We start from the raw sequence: 18,191 nt of genomic DNA on the forward strand, positions 1-18,191 counted from the left end.
ACAGTGCAAGAATGGCAGAAATGTAATTATTCCCCTTGAAAATCAATAGGTTAATTTTGATTGGCTTTTATAGACTCCACCCACTTTTCTGAATATTAATCCCAGTCACCCAGTGACCAACTGTGCAAAGTTTGAGAACCCTACCATTAACAGTGTAAGAATGGCTGCAGTTTACATTTTCCAGTAAAATTTGTATTTGTCTCCGCCCCCTTTTTGGTTATGGGAATAAAAAGTATCCTATACTTTATTCCAGGTAATGTACTATGTGTGGGCCAAATTTCATTCAAATCCGGTCAGCCGTTTTTGCGTGATCGAGTAACAAACATCCAAACTTTCCCATTTATTATATTAGTAGGATTAAGAGGAGTTGGGATGGATGCTCTGCAGGGGGGAGGGAGGGATGCTCTGCAGGGGGGAGGGAGGGATGCTCTGCAGAGGGGTGGAAGGGATGCTCTGCAGGATGGGTGGGATAGATGCTCTGCAGGATGGGTGGGAGGGATGCTCTGCAGGATGGGTGGGAGGGATGCTCTGCAGAGGGGTGGGAGGGATGCTCTGCAGAACGGGTGGGATGGATGCTCTGCAGGGGGGTGGGAGGGATGCTCTGCAGGGTGGTGGGAGGGATGCTCTGAAGGATTGGTGGGAGGGATGCTCTGTCGAGGGGAGGGAGAGGGGTGAAAGGGAGGCTCTGCAGGATGGGTGGGAGACATGCTTTGCAGGGGGGGGGGAGGGAGGGATGCTCTGCAGGGGGGAGGGAGGGATGCTCTGCAGGGGGTGGGAGGGATGCTCTGCAGGGGGGTGGGAGGGATGCTCTGCAGGGGGGTGGGAGGGATGCTCTGCAGGGTGGTGGGAGGGATGCTCTGAAGGATGGGTGGGAGGGATGCTCTGTCGAGAGGAGGGAGAGGGGTGAAAGGGAGGCTCTGCAGGATGGGTGGGAGACATGCTTTGCAGGGGGGAGGGAGGGATGCTCTGCAGGGGGGAGGGAGGGATGCTCTGCAGGATGGGTGGGAGGAATGCTCTGCAGGGGGGTGGGATGGATGCTCTGCAGGGGGGTGGGAGGGATGCTCTGCAGGGGGGTGGGAGGGATGCTCTGCAGGGGTGTGGGATGGATGCTCTGCAGGGGGGTGGGAGGGATGCTCTGCAGGGGGGGGGATGGATGCTCTGCAGGGGGGTGGGATGGATGCTCTGCAGGGAATGGGATAGATGCTCTGCAGGGGGGTGGGAGGGATGCTCTGCAGGGGGGAGGGAGGGATGCTCTGCAGGGGGGAAGGATGCTCTGCAGGACAGGTGGGAGGGATGAATGCTCTGCAGGGGGGTGGGATGGATGCTCTGCTGGGGGGTGGGATGGATGCTCTGCTGGGGGGTGGGATGGATGCTCTGCAGGGGGGTGGGATGGATGCTCTGCAGGGGGGTGGGATGGATGCTCTGCAGGGGGTGGGAGGGAAGGTCTGCAGGGGGGTGGGAGGGATGCTCTGCAGGACGGGTGGGAGGGATGCTCTGCTGGGGGGTGGGATGGATGCTCTGCAGGACGGGTGGGATGGAAGCTCTGCAGGACGGGTGGGATGGATGCTCTGCAGGGGGGTGGGATGGATGCTCTGCAGGGGGGAGGGATGGAAGCTCTGCCGGACGGGTGAGATGGAGGCTCTGCAGGGGGGTGGGAGGGATGCTCTGCAGGGGGTGGGATGGATGCTCTGCAGGGGGGTGGGATGGATGCTCTGCCGGACGGGTGGGAGGGATGCTCTGCAGAGGGGTGGGATGGAGGCTCTGCAGGGGGGTGGGATGGATGCTCTGCAGGGGGGTGGGAGGAATGCTCTGCAGGACGGGTGGGAGGGATGCTCTGCAGGAGGGAGGGAGGGATGCTCTGCAGGACGGGTGGGAGGGATGCTCTGCAGGAGGGAGGGAGGGATGCTCTGCAGGAGGGAGAGAGGGATGCTCTGCAGGGGGGTGGGAGGGATGCTCCGCAGGGGGGTGGGAGGGATGCTCTGCAGGAGGGGTGGGATAGATGCTCTGCAGGGGAGTGGGATGGATGCTCTGCAGGGGGGTGGGAGGGATGCTCTGCAGGGGGGTGGGAGGGATGCTCCACAGGGGGAGGGATGCTCCGCAGGGGGGTGGGAGGGATGCTCTGCAGGGAGGTGGGAGGGATGCTCTGCAGGACCAGTGGGAGGGATGCTCTGCAGGGGGGTGGGTTGCTCTGCAGGGGGGTGGGATGGAGGCTCTGCAGGGGGGTAGGATGGATGCTCTGCAGGGGGGTGGGAGGAATGCTCTGCAGGACGGGTGGGAGGAATGCTCTGCAGGACGGGTGGGAGGGATGCTCTGCAGGAGGGAGGGAGGGATGCTCCGCAGAGGGGTGGGAGGGATGCTCTGCAGAACGGGTGGGATAGATGCTCTGCAGGGGGGTGGGATGGATGCTCTGCAGGGGGGTGGGAGGGATGCTCTGAAGGGGGGTGGGAGGGATGCTCTGAAGGGGGGTGGGAGGGATGCTCCGCAGGGGGGTGGGAGGGATGCTCCGCAGGAGGGAGGGAGGGATGCTCCGCAGGGGGGTGGGAGGGATGCTCCGCAGGGGGGTGGGAGGGATGCTCCGCAGGAGGGAGGGAGGGATGCTCCGCAGGAGGGAGGGAGGGATGCTCCGCAGAGGGGTGGGAGGGATGCTCTGCAGAACGGGTGGGATAGATGCTCTGCAGGGGGGTGGGATGGATGCTCTGCAGGGGGGTGGGAGGGATGCTCTGAAGGGGGGTGGGAGGGATGCTCTGAAGGGGGGTGGGAGGGATGCTCCGCAGGGGGGTGGGAGGGATGCTCCGCAGGAGGGAGGGAGGGATGCTCCGCAGGGGGGTGGGAGGGATGCTCCGCAGGGGGGTGGGAGGGATGCTCCGCAGGAGGGAGGGAGGGATGCTCCGCAGGGGGGTGGGAGGGATGCTCTGCAGGGAGGTGGGAGGGATGCTCTGCAGGACCAGTGGGAGGGATGCTCTGCAGGGGGGTGGGTTGCTCTGCAGGGGGGTGGGATGGATGCTCTGCAGGGGGATGAGGGATGGATGCTCTGCGGGAGGGGGATAGATGCTCTGCAGGATGGGTGGATGGAGGCTCTGCAGGTGGGATGGATGCTCTGCAGAATGTATAAACTTGTCCTGGGTGGAATGCAGAGCTCTACATATCGCTGCAATGCTCAGTGGATGTAATTCTAGGTTATGGTAACATTATCTGCAGATTGTGTGTCATCGGGTTACACAGGCAGCCAAAGACCCAGAAGTGAGATATATATAGAGGACAATGTGACAGGAGGAGGGAGAGTGAGAGAGACTGCAAGATTTACAGAGAGAGATAGAGAGGAGAGACTGTGTGACGGAGAGAGGGAGAGATACTGCAGGAATGAGAGAGAAACTGCAGGAATAAGAGAGGGAGGGAGACTGCAGGAATGAGAGAGGGAGGGAGACTGCAGGAATGAGAGAGAGAGAGACTGCAGGTATGAGAGAGAGAGAGAGACTGCAGGTATGAGAGAGAGAGAGAGAGAGAGAGAGAGAGAGAGAGAGAGAGAGGGAGACTGCAGGTATGAGAGAGAGACTGCAGGAATGAGAGAGAGACTGCAGGAATGAGAGAGGGAGGGAGACTGCAGGAATGAGAGAGAGAGAGACTGCAGGTATGAGAGAGAGAGAGAGAGAGACTGCAGGTATGAGAGAGATACTGCAGGAATGAGAGAGAAACTGCAGGAATGAGAGAGGGAGGGAGACTGCAGGAATGAGAGAGAGAGAGACTGCAGGTATGAGAGAGAGAGAGAGAGAGAGAGACTGCAGGTATGAGAGAGAGACTGCAGGAATGAGAGAGAGAGACTGCAGGAATGAGAGAGAGAGAGAGAGAGAGACTGCAGGAATGAGAGAGAGACTGCAGGTATGAGAGAGAGACTGCAGGAATGAGAGAGAGACTGCAGGAATGAGAGAGAGAGATACTGCAGGAATGAGAGAGAAACTGCAGGAATGAGAGAGAAACTGCAGGAATGAGAGAGGGAGGGAGACTGCAGGAATGAGAGAGAGAGAGACTGCAGGTATGAGAGAGAGAGAGAGAGAGAGAGAGAGAGAGAGAGACTGCAGGTATGAGAGAGAGACTGCAGGAATGAGAGACAGAGAGACTGCAGGAATGAGAGAGAGAGAGAGAGAGAGAGAGAGAGAGAGAGAGAGACTGCAGGAATGAGAGAGAGAGACTGCAGGTATGAGAGAGACTGCAGGAATGAGAGAGAGAGAGAGAGACTGCAGGAATGAAAGAGAGAGATAATGCAGGAATGAGAGAGACTGCAGGAATGAGAGAGAGTGAGAGACTGCAGGAATGAGAGAGAGAGAGAGACTGCAGGAATGAGAGAGAGACTGCAGGAATGAAAGAAAGAGATACTGCAGGAATGAGAGAGAGACTGCAGGAATGAGAGAGAGACTGCAGGAATGAAAGAAAGAGATACTACAGGAATGAGAGAGAGAGAGACTGCAGGAATGAGAGAGACTGCAGGAATGAGAGAGAGAGAGAGATACTGCAGGAATGAGAGAGAGAGAGACTGCAGGAATGAGAGAGAGAGAGATACTGCAGGAATGAGAGAGAGAGAGACTGCAGGAATGAGAGAGACTGCAGGAATGAGTGAGAGAGAGAGACTGCAGGGATGAGAGAGACTGCAGGAATGAGAGAGAGACTGCAGGAATGAGAGTGAGAGAGACTGCAGGAATGAGAGAGAGACTGCAGGTATGAGAGAGAGACTGCAGGTATGAGAGAGAGAGAGATACTGCAGGAATGAGAGAGAGAGTGCAGGAATGAGAGAGAGAGAGAGTGCAGGAATGAGAGAGAGAGAGAGAGAGAGAGAGAGAGACTGCAGGTATGAGAGAGACTGCAGGAATGAGTGAGAGAGAGAGACTGCCAGCCACTTCCAGTCTCAGGGTAGAGTGCTCATCTATGGAGACCTCAACGCCAGAACAGGCACAGAGAAGGACTATCTGACCTCTGAGGGAAACACATACATACTTGGAGGAGAGAGCTACTACCAGGAACCAATGCAGACAGCAAGAAATAGCTATGACAAGACAGTAAACAAAAGTGGGAAAGCCCTGCTGAACTATTGCCGGAGCCTCGGCCTATACATAATGAATGGGCGAACTAGGGGTGACTCTCTTGGGAGATTTACTATGAACTCACATGTAGGCAGCAGTGTGGTAGATTATGCTGTCACAGACACAGACCCCATAAACATCAATGCCCTCATAGTCACCCCTGAAACACACGTCAGACCACAACCAAATCTTGCTGTACCTGGAATCCACCAATAAACCAACTGCACAGCAACCACACCAGACCGGTCTCTACAAGCTGCCACCATCCTTCAAATGGCCCAAAGAGTCTGCCATCAAATTCACCAACATGACCAACACTGCCAAAATCCAAGAACTGCTGACAAACTTTCATACCAACCTATATGAACCAAACCAACAAGGTGTCAACCATGCAGTGAAGGACTTCAGCAACATCTTATATAACATGGCAGTACTCGCCGGCCTCAAGCAGACCAACTTTAAGAGATCACACAAATAAACAGTCCCAAAAATGGTTTGACAGTGAGTGCAAGGCTCTACGTAATTCTCTAAGGGCACCCTCTAACCAAAAGCACACAGACCCCAACAACCAGGACCTAAGGGAAGCCCATGATCACCTACAGAGACAATACAAAGACACCCTCAGGCGGAAAAAACTGAGCCACATCTCCCACAAACTCCAACAGCTGGAGGACTCCCTCCAAGACAACTCATTCTGGGAGATCTGGAACCACATTGGGACAAAGCCCAAGAAAAGCCCTCTACACATCCAAAATGGCCACATCTGGCTTCACTACTTCAGGGACCTCTACAAAGACATCCCAGAAAATGCCCAAACCCCGGAACAGAAACAAATAGCCGCAAAGCTGAAGGACATGGAGGAGACGATCAAGGACTTTCAAAACCCTCTTGATACACCAATCATGATGGAGGAAATAAGAGAAAGAACAAAGCTGATAAAATGTAAGAAGGCTAGCGGTACCGATGGCATCCTGCCAGAGATGATCAAATACAGCCCCCAGGAAATACATGAGGCACTCGCAAGACTATTCAACCTTATCCTGAGTGCGGGCTCCTTTCCTCAGGCCTGGAGTGAAGGCCTCATAACACCCATCTACAAGAATGGAGACAGATATGATCCAGCAAACTACAGAGGAATCTGTGTCAGCAGCACACTGGGGAAACTGCTTAACAGCATCATCAATAAAAGGATCCTCTCCTTCCTCACACAGCAGGACGTACTCAGCAAAAGCCAAGCTGGGTTCATGCCAAACCACCACACAACCACACACACACTGCACAGCCTTATCAAGACCCATGTCCACAGCTCACGCGGCAAAGTACACACTTGCTTTGTGGATTTTAAGAAGGCGTTTGACTCGGTGTGGCACCCAGGCCTTTTCCTAAAACTCCTAGAGAGTGGAATAGGAGGTAGAATCTATGATGTCATCAAGAGTTCATATACTGGGACCAATGCAGTGTGAAAGTGGATGGGTAGAGAAGCGCGTTCTTCAAGCAGGGTCGAGGAGTCAGGCAGGGCTGCAGTTGAAGCCCAACGCTCTTTAACATATTCATTAACCAACTGGCTGTAGCCCTGGAATCCTCCCCAGCACCAGGCCTCCTCTTGCATGACCACGAGGTGAAGTTCCTGCTGTATGCAGATGATCTCCTGCTGCTCTCCCCAACAGAAAGGGGCCTACAGGACAGCCTGGCAGTACTGGAGAGTTTCTGCACCACATGGGCACTGCCCATCAACCCAAAGAAGACAAAAGTGATGGTGTTCCAGAGAAAAAAATCTAAAAATGCCCACCTCCTCATTTATATTAAATGGCTGCCCACTGGAGACCTCAAACAGTTACACCTACCTGGGGCTGGAAATTAACCAAATGGGGAGCTTTAAACCAGCAGTAGAGGCCCTGAAGGAAAAAGCCTGCAGAACGTTTTATGCCATCAGAAGGCAACTTTACCACCTAAAACCACCGGTGAGAGTCTGGGTAAAGATTTTCAACAGCATCATCACCCCAATCCTGCTCTATAGCAGTGAGGTATGGGGCCCGGTCACCTACCCTGACCAATCAAAATGGGACTCCAGCCCAACAGAAATCTTCCATCTAGAGTTCTGCAAGTATCTTCTCCAAGTCCATCGCAGCACTTCGAACTCAGCTTGCCGGGCAGAGCTAGGCAGATTCCCACTATGGCTGACTATCCAGCAGAGGGCGCTCTCATACTGGGCGCATATACAGAGCAGCAGCCCCAGCACTTACCACCATAAAGCCTCACTGAGCCAGGGTGGCGAGGCCATACCACGCGCTTTGAAACAAAGCGTCAACAGCCAGCCCAGCCAAGACCACCAACACAGGCTGACAAAAGCCCAAATAAAAGGAATGATAGAAAGCTGCAAGGACCGATACCTAGAGGAATGGAGAAGTGACATAAAGAACTCCCAGAAACTCACTGTCTACCAATCACTACAGAGGGAGTACACAATGGCTCCATATCTGGAGAGGCTACACCACCACAAAGACAGCCAGGCCTTGAGCCTGTACCGTCTGAGCGCCCACAGCCTGGAGATAGAGACAGGACGACACAGACAGACATGGAAGCCACGGGAGGAGAGACTGTGCAGGCAATGTGACCAGGGGGTCCTGGTGGATGAGGCCCACTTCCTGCTACACTGCAGCAAATATACACCATTGAAGACCGCCCATTTCCAAAGACTCTCCGCCCACATCGCAGATTTCACCTCCACAGATGAGGAGAGGAAACTCTATATCCTACTGGGGGAAGAGGAAAAAACTGTGCAAATAGCAGCCCGATATATCACTGTCTGCCACCAACTGAGAGGAACATGATACCACATGGACTGTATAGCCCCATACTCCCCTCCCCTATGGACTGTATGCCTATACCCCCATCCCTATTGGACTATATATCCCATCCCCCCACACCATCCATTACATCCTCCACCCTCCTATGGACTGTATACCTATATCCTTCCCCTATTCCCACAATCCCCCCACGTTAATGTTTTGTTTTGTTTTGCTTTGGCAATGCTAAATGTATTTGGTCCTGCCAATAAAGCTTTTTGGATTTGGATTTGGACTGCAGGAATGAGAGAGACTGCAGGAATGAGAGAGAGAGAGAGACTGCAGGAATGAGAGACAGACTGCAGGAATGAGAGAGAGAGAGAGAGAGAGAGAGACTGCAGGAATGAGAGACAGACTGCAGGAATGAGAGACAGACTGCAGGAATGAGAGAGAGAGAGAGACTGCAGGAATGAGAGAGACTGCAGGAATGAGAGAGACTGCAGGAATGAGAGAGACTGCAGGAATGAGAGAGAGAGACTGCAGGAATGAGAGAGAGAGACTGCAGGAATGAGAGAGACTGCAGGAATGAGAGAGACTGCAGGAATGAGAGAGACTGCAGGAATGAGAGAGAGAGAGACTGCAGGTATGAGAGAGACCTGCAGGAATGAGAGAGAGACTGCAGGAATGAGAGCGAGAGAAAGACTGCAGGAATGAGAGCGAGAGAGAGACTGCAGGAATGAGAGAGAGAGAATGCAGGAATAAGAGCGAGAGAGAGACTGCAGGTATGAGAGAGAGAGACTGCAGGAATGAGAGAGAAAGAGACTGCAGGAATGGGAGAGAGAGAGACTGCAGGAATGAGAGAGAAAGAGACTGCAGGAATGGGAGAGAGAGAGACTGCAGGAATGAGAGAGATACTGCAGGAATGAGAGACAGACTGCAGGAATGAGAGAGAGAGAGACTGCAGGTATGAGAGAGAGAGAGACTGCAGGTATGAGAGAGAGAGAGACTGCAGGAATGAGTGAGAGAGAGAAAGAGACTGCAGGAATGAGAGACTGCAGGAATGAGAGAGAGAGAGACTGCAGGAATGAGAGAGAGAGAGACTGCAGGAAAGAAAGATAGAGATACTGCAGGAATGAGAGAGAGACAGCAGGAATGAGAGAGAGAGACTGCAGGAATGAGAGCGAGAGACTGCAGGTATGAGAGAGAGAGAGAGACTGCAGGAATGAGTGAGAGAGAGAGAGACTGCAGGAATGAGAGAGACTGCAGGAATGAGAAAGAGACTGCAGGAATGAGAGAGAGAGACTGCAGGAATGCGAGAGAGAGAGACTGCAGGTATGAGAGAGAGAGACTGCAGGAATGAGAGAGACTGCAGGAATGAGGGAGAGAGACTGCAGGTATGAGAGAGAGAGAGAGAGAGAGAGACTGCAGGAATGAGGGAGAGAGACTCCAGGTATGAGAGCGAGAGAGAAAGAGAGAGAGAGAGAGAGAGAGAGAGAGACTGCAGGAATGAGAGATAGACTGCAGGAATGAGAGAGAGAGAGAGAGACTGCAGGAATGAGAGAGATAGACTGCATGTATGAGAGAGAGAGAGACTGCAGGAATGAGAGAGAGAGAGACTGCAGGAATGAGAGAGACTGCAGGTATGAGAGAGAGAGAGAGACTGCAGGTATGAGAGAGAGAGAGACTGTAGGAATGAGAGACTGCAGGTATGAGAGAGAAAGAGCGACTGCAGGAATGAGAGAGAGACTGCATGTATAAGAGAGAGAGAGACTGCAGGTATGAGAGAGAGAGAGAGACTGCAGGAATGAGAGAGAGAGAGACTGCAGGAATGAGAGAGAGAGAGAGAGACTGCAGGAGAGAGAGAGAGAGACTGCACAGGAATGAGAAAGAGAGACTGCAGGAATGAGAGTGAGACTGCAGGTATGATAGAGAGACTGCAGGAATGAGAGAGAGACTGCAGGTATGATAGAGAGACTGCAGGTATGATAGAGAGACTGCAGGAATGAGAGAGACTGCAAGTATGAGAGACTGCAGGAATGAGAGAGAGACTGCAGGAATGAGAGAGAGAGACTGCAGGAATGAGAGAGAGAGACTGCAGGAATGAGAGAGAGAGACTGCAGGAATGAGAGAGAGACTGCAGGAATGAGAGAGAGAGAGGGAGAGAGAGAGACTGCAGGAATGAGAGAGAGACTGCAGGTATGAGAGAGAGAGACTGCAGGTATGAGAGAGAGAGAGACTGCAGGAATGAGAGAGAGACTGCAGGTATGAGAGAGAGAGGGACTGCAGGAATGAGAGATAGACTGCAGGAATGAGAGAGAGAGAGAGAGACTGCTGGAATGAGAGAGAGAGAGAGACTGCAGGAATGAGAGAGAGAGAGAGAGAGAGAGACTGCAGGCAGGAATGAGAGAGAAAGAGAGGGAGAGAGAGACTGCAGGAATGAGAGAGAGACTGCAGGTATGAGAGAGAGACTGCAGGTATGAGAGAGAGAGACTGCAGGAATGAGAGAGAGACTGCAGGTATGAGAGAGAGAGAGAGAGAGAGAGAGAGAGAGAGAGAGAGAAAGAGACTGCAGGAATGAGAGAGAGACTGCAGGAATGAGAGAGAGAGACTGCAAGAATGAGAGAGAGACTGCAGGAATGAGAGAGAGACTGCAGGTATGAGAGAGAGACTGCAGGTATGAGAGAGAGAGAGACTGCAGGAATGAGAGCGTGAGAGAGACTGCAGGAATGAGAGAGAGAGACTGCAGGAATGAGAGAGAGACTGCAGGAATGAGAGAGAGAGACTGCAGGAATGAGAGAGAGACTGCAGGAATGAGAGAGACTGCAGGAATGAGAGAGAGAGACTGCAGGAATGAGAAAGAGACTGCAGGAATGAGAGACTGCATGAATGAGAGAGAGACTGCAGGTATGAGAGAGAGAGAGACTGCAGGAATGAGAGAGAGAGAGAGAGAGAGACTGCAGGAATGAGAGAGAGAGAGAGACTGCAGGAATGAGAGAGAGAGACTGCAGGAATGAGAGAGAGAGACTGCAGAAATGAGAGAGAGAGACTGCAGAAATGAGAGAGAGACTGCAGGTATGAGAGAGAGAGAAAGAGAGAGAGAAAGAGACTGCAGGAATGAGAGAGACTGCAGGAATGCGAGAGACTGCAGGTATGAGAGAGAGACTGCAGGTATGAGAGAGAGAGACTGCAGGAATGAGAGAGAGACTGCAGGTATGAGAGAGAGAGACTGCAGGAATGAGAGAGAGACTGCAGGTATGAGAGAGAGAGAGAGAGAGAGAGAGAGAGAGAGAGAGAGAGAGAGAAGAGACTGCAGGAATGAGAGAGAGAGACTGCAGGAATGAGAGAGAGACTGCAGGTATGAGAGAGAGACTGCAGGTATGAGAGAGAGACTGCAGGTATGAGAGAGAGAGAGACTGCAGGAATGAGAGCGAGAGAGAGACTGCAGGAATGAGAGAGAGAGACTGCAGGAATGAGAGAGAGACTGCAGGAATGAGAGAGAGAGACTGCAGGAATGAGAGAGAGACTGCAAAAATGAGAGAGAGACTGCAAAAATGAGAGAGACTGCAGGAATGAGAGAGAGAGACTGCAGGAATGAGAGAGAGACTGCAGGAATGAGAGAGAGACTGCATGAATGAGAGAGAGACTGCAGGTATGAGAGAGAGAGAGACTGCAGAAATGAGAGAGAGAGAGAGAGAGAGAGAGAGAGAGACTGCAGGAATGAGAATGAGAGAGAGACTGCAGGAATGAGAGAGAGAGACTGCAGAAATGAGAGAGAGAGACTGCAGAAATGAGAGAGAGAGACTGCAGGTATGAGAGAGAGAGAGAGAGAGAAAGAGACTGCAGGAATGAGAGAGACTGCAGGAATGCGAGAGACTGCAGGTATGAGAGAGACTGCAGGTATGAGAGAGAGAGACTGCAGGAATGAGAGAGAGAGAGACTGCAGGAAGGGAGAGAGAGACTGCAGGTATGAGAGAGACTGCAGGTATGAGAGAGAGACTGCAGGTATGAGAGAGAGACTGCAGGAATGAGAGAGAGAGAGAGAGACTGCAGGAATGAGAGGGAGAGAGACTGCAGGTATGAGAGAGACTGTGATGAAGATAGGTATAGAGACTGCAGGAATGAGAGAGAGAGAGAGAGAGAGAGAGAGAGAGAGAGAGAGAGAGAGAGAGAGAGAGAGAGACTGCAGGAATGAGAGGGAGAGAAAGAGACTGCAGGAATGAGAGAGAGAGAGAGAGAGAGAGAGAGACTACATGAAAGAGACTGTGTGGCAGAGAGATAAGATAGAGAGAAGAGGAGAGACTGTGTGACTGAGAGTGAGAGAGATAGAGAGGAGAGACTTAAAGAATAGGAGATCGAGAAGACTGTATGAGAAAGATAGATAGGGAGAGAAAATTAGAGGGTGGGATTTGGGGGGGGGGGGGGGACTGTGTGACTGAAAGAGTGAGAAAGAAAGAGTAAAATCAAGAGTTAGAGAATCTACTGAAGAGTTACAGAGAAAGCGTATCTCTCCTCTTTTAATAGGACAGTCTCTACATCAAATGAAATTAAAAATAGCTTTATTAGCATGAAGAAGATACATACAGGCATTGCTAAAGCAAGGAGAGATGGGGGACTCTGAATAAAAAAATTCTCATCCCTCTTTCAGGTCATAAAAAAAAATGTATTTTTGTATTTTCAATAAATTAAAATACAATTTAAATGTTAAATAAAACGTCATGTTTGAACTCTAAATAGTTGTACGGTTACTTTTAGAATGCAGTTTGCATGTCTGGTGCCCTTTTGGAGATTAAAAAAAAACCTATATACTGTAGATAACTACAGATGCATGAACAGTTGATATATTCTTTTACACTCTGTTCACATTTGACAGAAAGAGACAGAAAAGCAGGGGAGAGCATTGGAGAAGGTAAGAGGAAGGAGAGACAGGCAGGCAGGGGAGAGCCATGGGGAGGGAAGAGGAGAAAGAGACAGGCAGGCAAGCAGGAGAGAGCAATGCAGAGGGAAGAGGATGGAGAGTCAGGCAGGCAGGCAGGAAAGAGCAATGCAGAGGGAAGAGGAGGGAGAGTCAGGCAGGCAAGCAGGAGAGAGCAATGGAGAAGGCAATAGAGGGAGATACAGGCAGGAAAGAGCGATGGAGAAGGAAAGAGGAGGAAAGGCAGGCAGGAGAGACCGATGGCAAGAGAAGAGGAGTGAGAGAAAGGCAGGCAGGAAAGAACTATGCAGAGGGAAGAGGAGGGAGAGACAGGCAGGCAAGAGCGATGCAGAGGGAAGAGGAGGGAGAGTCAGGCAGGCAGGCAGGCAGGAGAGAGCAATGCAGGGGGAAAAGGAAGGAGAGGCAGGCAGGCAGGAGAGAGGGATGGAGAGGGAAAAGGAGAGAGAGACAGACAGGTAAGAGAGAGCAATGCAGAGGGAAGATGAGGGAGAGACAGACAGGCAGGGGAGAGATATGGAGAGGGACGAGTCAGGCAGGCAGGAGAGAGCCATGGAGAGGGAAGAGGAGGGAGAGTCAGGTAGGCAAGGGAGAAGGATGGAGAGGGAAGAGGAGGGAGAGACAGGCAGGCAGAGGAGAGCGATGCAGAGGGAAGTTGATGGAGAGTCAGGCAGGCAGGAGAGAGGGAAAGAGAGGGAAGAGGAGGGAGAGGCAGGCAGGCAGGAGAGAGTGAAGGAGAAGTAAGAGGAGGGAGGAGGGAGAGACAGGCAGAAGAGAGCAATGGAGAGGGAAGAGGAGGGAGAGGCAGGCCGGCAGGAGAGAGGGAAGGAGAGGAAAGAGGAGGGAGAGACAGGCCGGCAGGAGAGAGGGAAGGAGAGGGAAGAGGAGGGAGAGACAGGCAGGCAGAAGAGAGCGATGGAGAAGGAAGAGGGAGAGACAGGCAGGCAGGAGAGAGGGAAGGAGAGGGAAGAGGTAGGAGAGACAGGCAGGCAGGAGAGAGTCATGGGGAGGGAAGAGGAGGGAGAAACATGCAGGCAAGAAAGAGCAATGCAGAAGGAAGAAGAGGGAGAGGCAGACAGGCAGGCAGGAGGGAGCGATGGAGAGAGAAGAGGAGGGAGAGACAGGCAGGGGAGAGGGATGGAGAGGGAAGAGGAGGGAGAGACAGACAGGCAAGAGAGAGCCATGGGGAGGGAAGAGGAGGGAAAGATAGATAGGCAGGCAGTGGAGAGAGAGATTTTAGAAGCAGTGGAGGAGAGCAGACAAGGGCAGCAAGAGAAAGGCAGAAACAGGGAGTGGATTTAGTAAGGAATGAAGTCAGGAACATCGTGATGTGGCAGCAGATTTGAGGGAGTTGTGCAGCATCAGTTGGAGGGGGGGTGGGGGGGGATCATGGAAAGAAACAGAATAATATAATCACTCGATAAAGAATAGAGAGGATGAAGGGGAGGAGGGAGCAGGTAGACAGTGAGGAGGAGTGACAGTCTGCGGAGGAGAACAGATGGGGAATGGAGATGACACAGAGTATCAGCAGAAAACTGAGGCAGGCAGAACATGAGACAGAACAGGATATTCAGCACAGTCATGTGCAGCACAATATGAGGCAATGTGTATACTGGGGATGCAATGTGACTGTCAGTTCAGTACAGAGCCATGAGACCCCCTAGAGAATAGGACACTGGGGGTCATCACTACACCGGGGAATAGAACCATTGCTGGGCTTACCCCCAACCCTCATCACTATCAGCTTCTGAAGATACTCCTGTATTTATCCCTGCCCTCTGCAGCATTATTCAATAACGACAATTCATCTGCAGATTTCATCAAGGGTACAGCCTGGTATACACATCCAATAGTGATTGGCTAATGACTGCCCAATTTTACCACCTCTATGTAGCAGGAGAGCCAACAGATTTTGAATACTATGAACAGATTGTGGGAAGCAGGAAATTTGGGTGCCTCGGTAGCGGCGGAAGTTGGACCGCTACATTAGGGGCCCATTATAATTAATGACAAGGAGGGGAAATGTGGGCACTCAAATTCCCCCTCCTTGTCGATAATTACAATGGGTCCATATGGCAGCCCTGATGTTATTTACCCATTTTTTTTTTTATTTTTAGGTGGCAGGGACGGTTAAGGTTGGGTGTAGGGGAGGAAGGGTAAAGGTTAGTCATGGGAGGTTTGCTGTGGCAGGGACGGTTAACCTTAGGTGTGGGCAGGGGTAGGGGGGTTCGGCGGTGGGGAGGGTTAAGGATAGGCGTGGGTTAGGAAGGGATAAAAATAGATGTTAGGGGTTTGCGTCGGCGGGATGGTTAAGATTAGGCGTGGGTTAGGAAGGAGTAAGGTTAGGTTGGGGGGTTTGCAGCGGCGGGGACAGCTAAGAATGGGCATGGGTTAGAAAGGGTTAAGGTTAGGCATGGGAGGAGGGTTTGCCACAGACCATGGCTTCCAAATTGTTAGGCAATTGACCTCTGCCCATTCCACCGATTCAGAGAGAATGGTTGCATGCTCACAGGCGGGTAGGGGCGGGCCGGTAGAACAGGCACATGGGGGGGAAGGTGGGCAAGGTTAAGCACCATTTAGGGCTGGGCACATCTGGGGTAGCAGCGGTGTGAAAACCAATGGATGAGTCAGAGATAAAAAAGCCTTTATTGTAAGACCTTGTGGATATTATTATTATTATTTAGTATTTATATAGCACCAACATATTCTGCAGTGCTGTACAGAGCATATATAATCTTGTCACTAACTGTCCCTCGGAGGAGCTCACAATCTAGTCCAGGCATGGGCAAACTCGGCCCTCCAGCTGTTACAGAAGTACAAGTCCCACAATGCATTTGCCTTTATGAGTCATGACTGTGGCTGTCAGACTCCTGCAATGCATTGTGGGACTTGTAGTTCCTTAACAGCTGGAGGGCCAAGTTTGCCCATGCCCGATCTAGTCCCTACCATAGTCATATGTCTATATCATGTACTGTATGTATTGTAGTCTAGGGCTAATTTAGGGGGAACCCAATGAACTTATCTGTATGTGTTTGGGATGTGGGAGGAAACCGGAGTGGTCAGAGGAAACCCACGCAGCCACGGGAGAACATACAAACTCCTTGCAGATGTTGACCTGGCTGTGATTACGACCCGGGGACCCAGCGATGCAAGGCGAGAGCGCTAACCACTATGCCTCCATGCTGCCCTGTTGTTATAACGGATGCCAGAGCATTCAGGGCTTTTCACCCTCCACATAAAGTAGTGTTGCGGAAGATGAATTATTACCTGATCCAGCGCCACGTCAGTCTGTTCTCCTCTTCCATGCAGCTGCCTGACGCCACTCACCTCTGTCCTGGTCTTACTGCATTGTGCATGATGTCCTTGGGGCTTGTGGGCAAGGTGGAGGTGAGTGGCAGCGGCCGGTTGCACAGAAGATGAAGACTGAGCAGCCTCCACCACAAACCCCCTTGTCATGTGGTGATGAGGGATTATGGAGACTGCACTTGTTATATGACCCAGTAGAGGTCACACAGGGGACAGAAGGAGAGGGAAATGTGGAGGTGGTGTTAGGGAAGGGGGAACCTCAAAGTTTTCCTGAAGGCCTCATGATCTGTAGCTATGGCCCTGTTGAAGAGGCTAGGAATCATAAACCCCCAGATCTAGGCAAGTTAGAGCAATGTGTATGAGATGAGTAGATATGGCGCTGTTCACTCAGGCTTGGCCCATTCTAGCTGAGGTGGTGGCTGAACCTCTATGGATGTCCGTTGTAGGACTTTCTGCACGGAGAAAAATGCTATTCTGTGGAACAAATGTCAAAACATTTGTTGTCCGAAACAAATCATACACGTCAGGTTTGTCCGCAATACAGAAACCTGTACGCGGTGGAGATGGACATGCGTGAATGGCCCTACAAGAAGAAAGCATGGGCCCATTCTGCAAGTCCACTTCCACCCGCCCTGGGAAATGCACCAGGACCTCCGCTTATAAGGTGGAGAGGAAGGTGGGGGAAAATTCAAAGAGTGGTAAACACATCATGGTTGGCCTCGGACTCCAGGGCTCCAGAGCAGTTGCTATTGTTAATGCAACACTCTCCATCGAAGGGGAGCGCAAAAAAGCAGTTATAATTTAATTATATACACTACACTATCCAAAACTATGTGACAGCTTTCCTCAAATTTTTTATAGATGGTATATATCATCTTCTAATTCTTCCACCTTCTGCTTTTCAGTGGGAAAACCGATACGCTTGCCACGTAGTCCCGTCCCCTCAGAAGAAGAAGTGACTTATTATCACAAGTTGTACATCGAAGGCCTTAAACAACTTTTTGATGAATACAAGGTATCTTGTGGACTTTCAGCAAATGACATCCTGCAGATCATCTGATCCTGGACTCTTGTCTTGGCCAATGACGTCCTGTAGATCATCTGATCCTGGACTCTCAGACAATGATGTCTTGTAGATCATCTGATTGTGGACTCTCAACCAATGACATCCTGCAGATCATTTGATTGTGGACTCTTAGCCAATGATGTCTTGCAGATCATCTAATTGAGGACTCTCAGGTAATGATGTCCTGCAGATCATTTAATTGAGGACTCTCAGCCGATGATGTCCTGCAGATTATCTGATCCTGGTCTCATCAGTTTTTAAACTCACCAAACCAACCAGTGTGTAATTAAAATGGCCTGTATTCTATGGACACACTGGTTCTTTTAGTATTACAATGACTAGAGAAACCTCAGATAACTGACACCACACAAAGTATTAATATCTCAGTGAACTTTTATTGCAGCATATGGCAACAAAAAAGCAACGACAGCTCGCTGTTTCGGCCTGTTGGCCTTTGTCAAGTTGCATGAAACACACAGTGAAACCCACACACACACACACACATTATATATATATATATATATATATATATATATATATATATATATATATATATATATATAGAAAACGGGGAAAGCAGTGAGGGCAAGATGCGCCGCTCAGAGCCACTCTGTTGTTATCTAAGCGGCGGTGAAAGCACTCCCTGATTGGTGAGTCTCTCTTTTGAATTTTCAAACACTGCACGTTCATTGGTGAGTGTGTATGGAGACTGTTCCCCATCAGGTCCTCTCCTGCCTCCGATCTGGATTGGTGTGTAGCCCTAAGGGGGCAGGGTATATATATATATATATATAGGTTTCACTGTGTTTCATGCAACTTGACAAAGGCCAACAGGCCGAAAAAGCGAGCTGTCATTGCTTTTTTATTGCCATATGCTGCAATAAAAGTTCACTAAGCTATTAATACTTTGTGTGGTGCCGGTCCTTGGAGGTTTCTACTGTATTGACCCCTTGGTACGGGGGTGAGGGCCTGGCACACCATCTTTGAGAAGATTCTGTGGTGCTCCTGGATCATCGTTTCTGCAGTATTAC

General features: G+C 51.2%; 1 protein-coding gene and 1 long non-coding RNA gene across 6 annotated transcripts in view; one reads left to right on the forward strand and one right to left on the reverse strand.

Annotated features, from left to right (window-relative positions):
* The window catches only part of LOC137562584 (diacylglycerol O-acyltransferase 2-like), a 78,425-nt gene extending 60,882 nt beyond the window's left edge, over positions 1–17,543 (forward strand). For all 3 annotated transcript variants that reach the window (XM_068274072.1, XM_068274073.1, XM_068274074.1), the window contains one exon: positions 17,000–17,543. In XM_068274072.1, coding sequence (XP_068130173.1) covers positions 17,000–17,154 — 155 coding nt within the window. In that variant the 3' untranslated portion in view covers positions 17,155–17,543. The remainder of the gene's footprint in view (positions 1–16,999) is intronic.
* Positions 1–18,191, reverse strand: part of LOC137562587 (uncharacterized) — a 173,116-nt gene that overhangs the window by 40,472 nt on the left and 114,453 nt on the right. The gene's annotated exons all lie outside the window — the stretch shown is intronic.

Source organism: Hyperolius riggenbachi, chromosome 3, assembly GCF_040937935.1.
Source record: "Hyperolius riggenbachi isolate aHypRig1 chromosome 3, aHypRig1.pri, whole genome shotgun sequence".
Lineage (NCBI taxonomy): Eukaryota > Metazoa > Chordata > Amphibia > Anura > Hyperoliidae > Hyperolius > Hyperolius riggenbachi.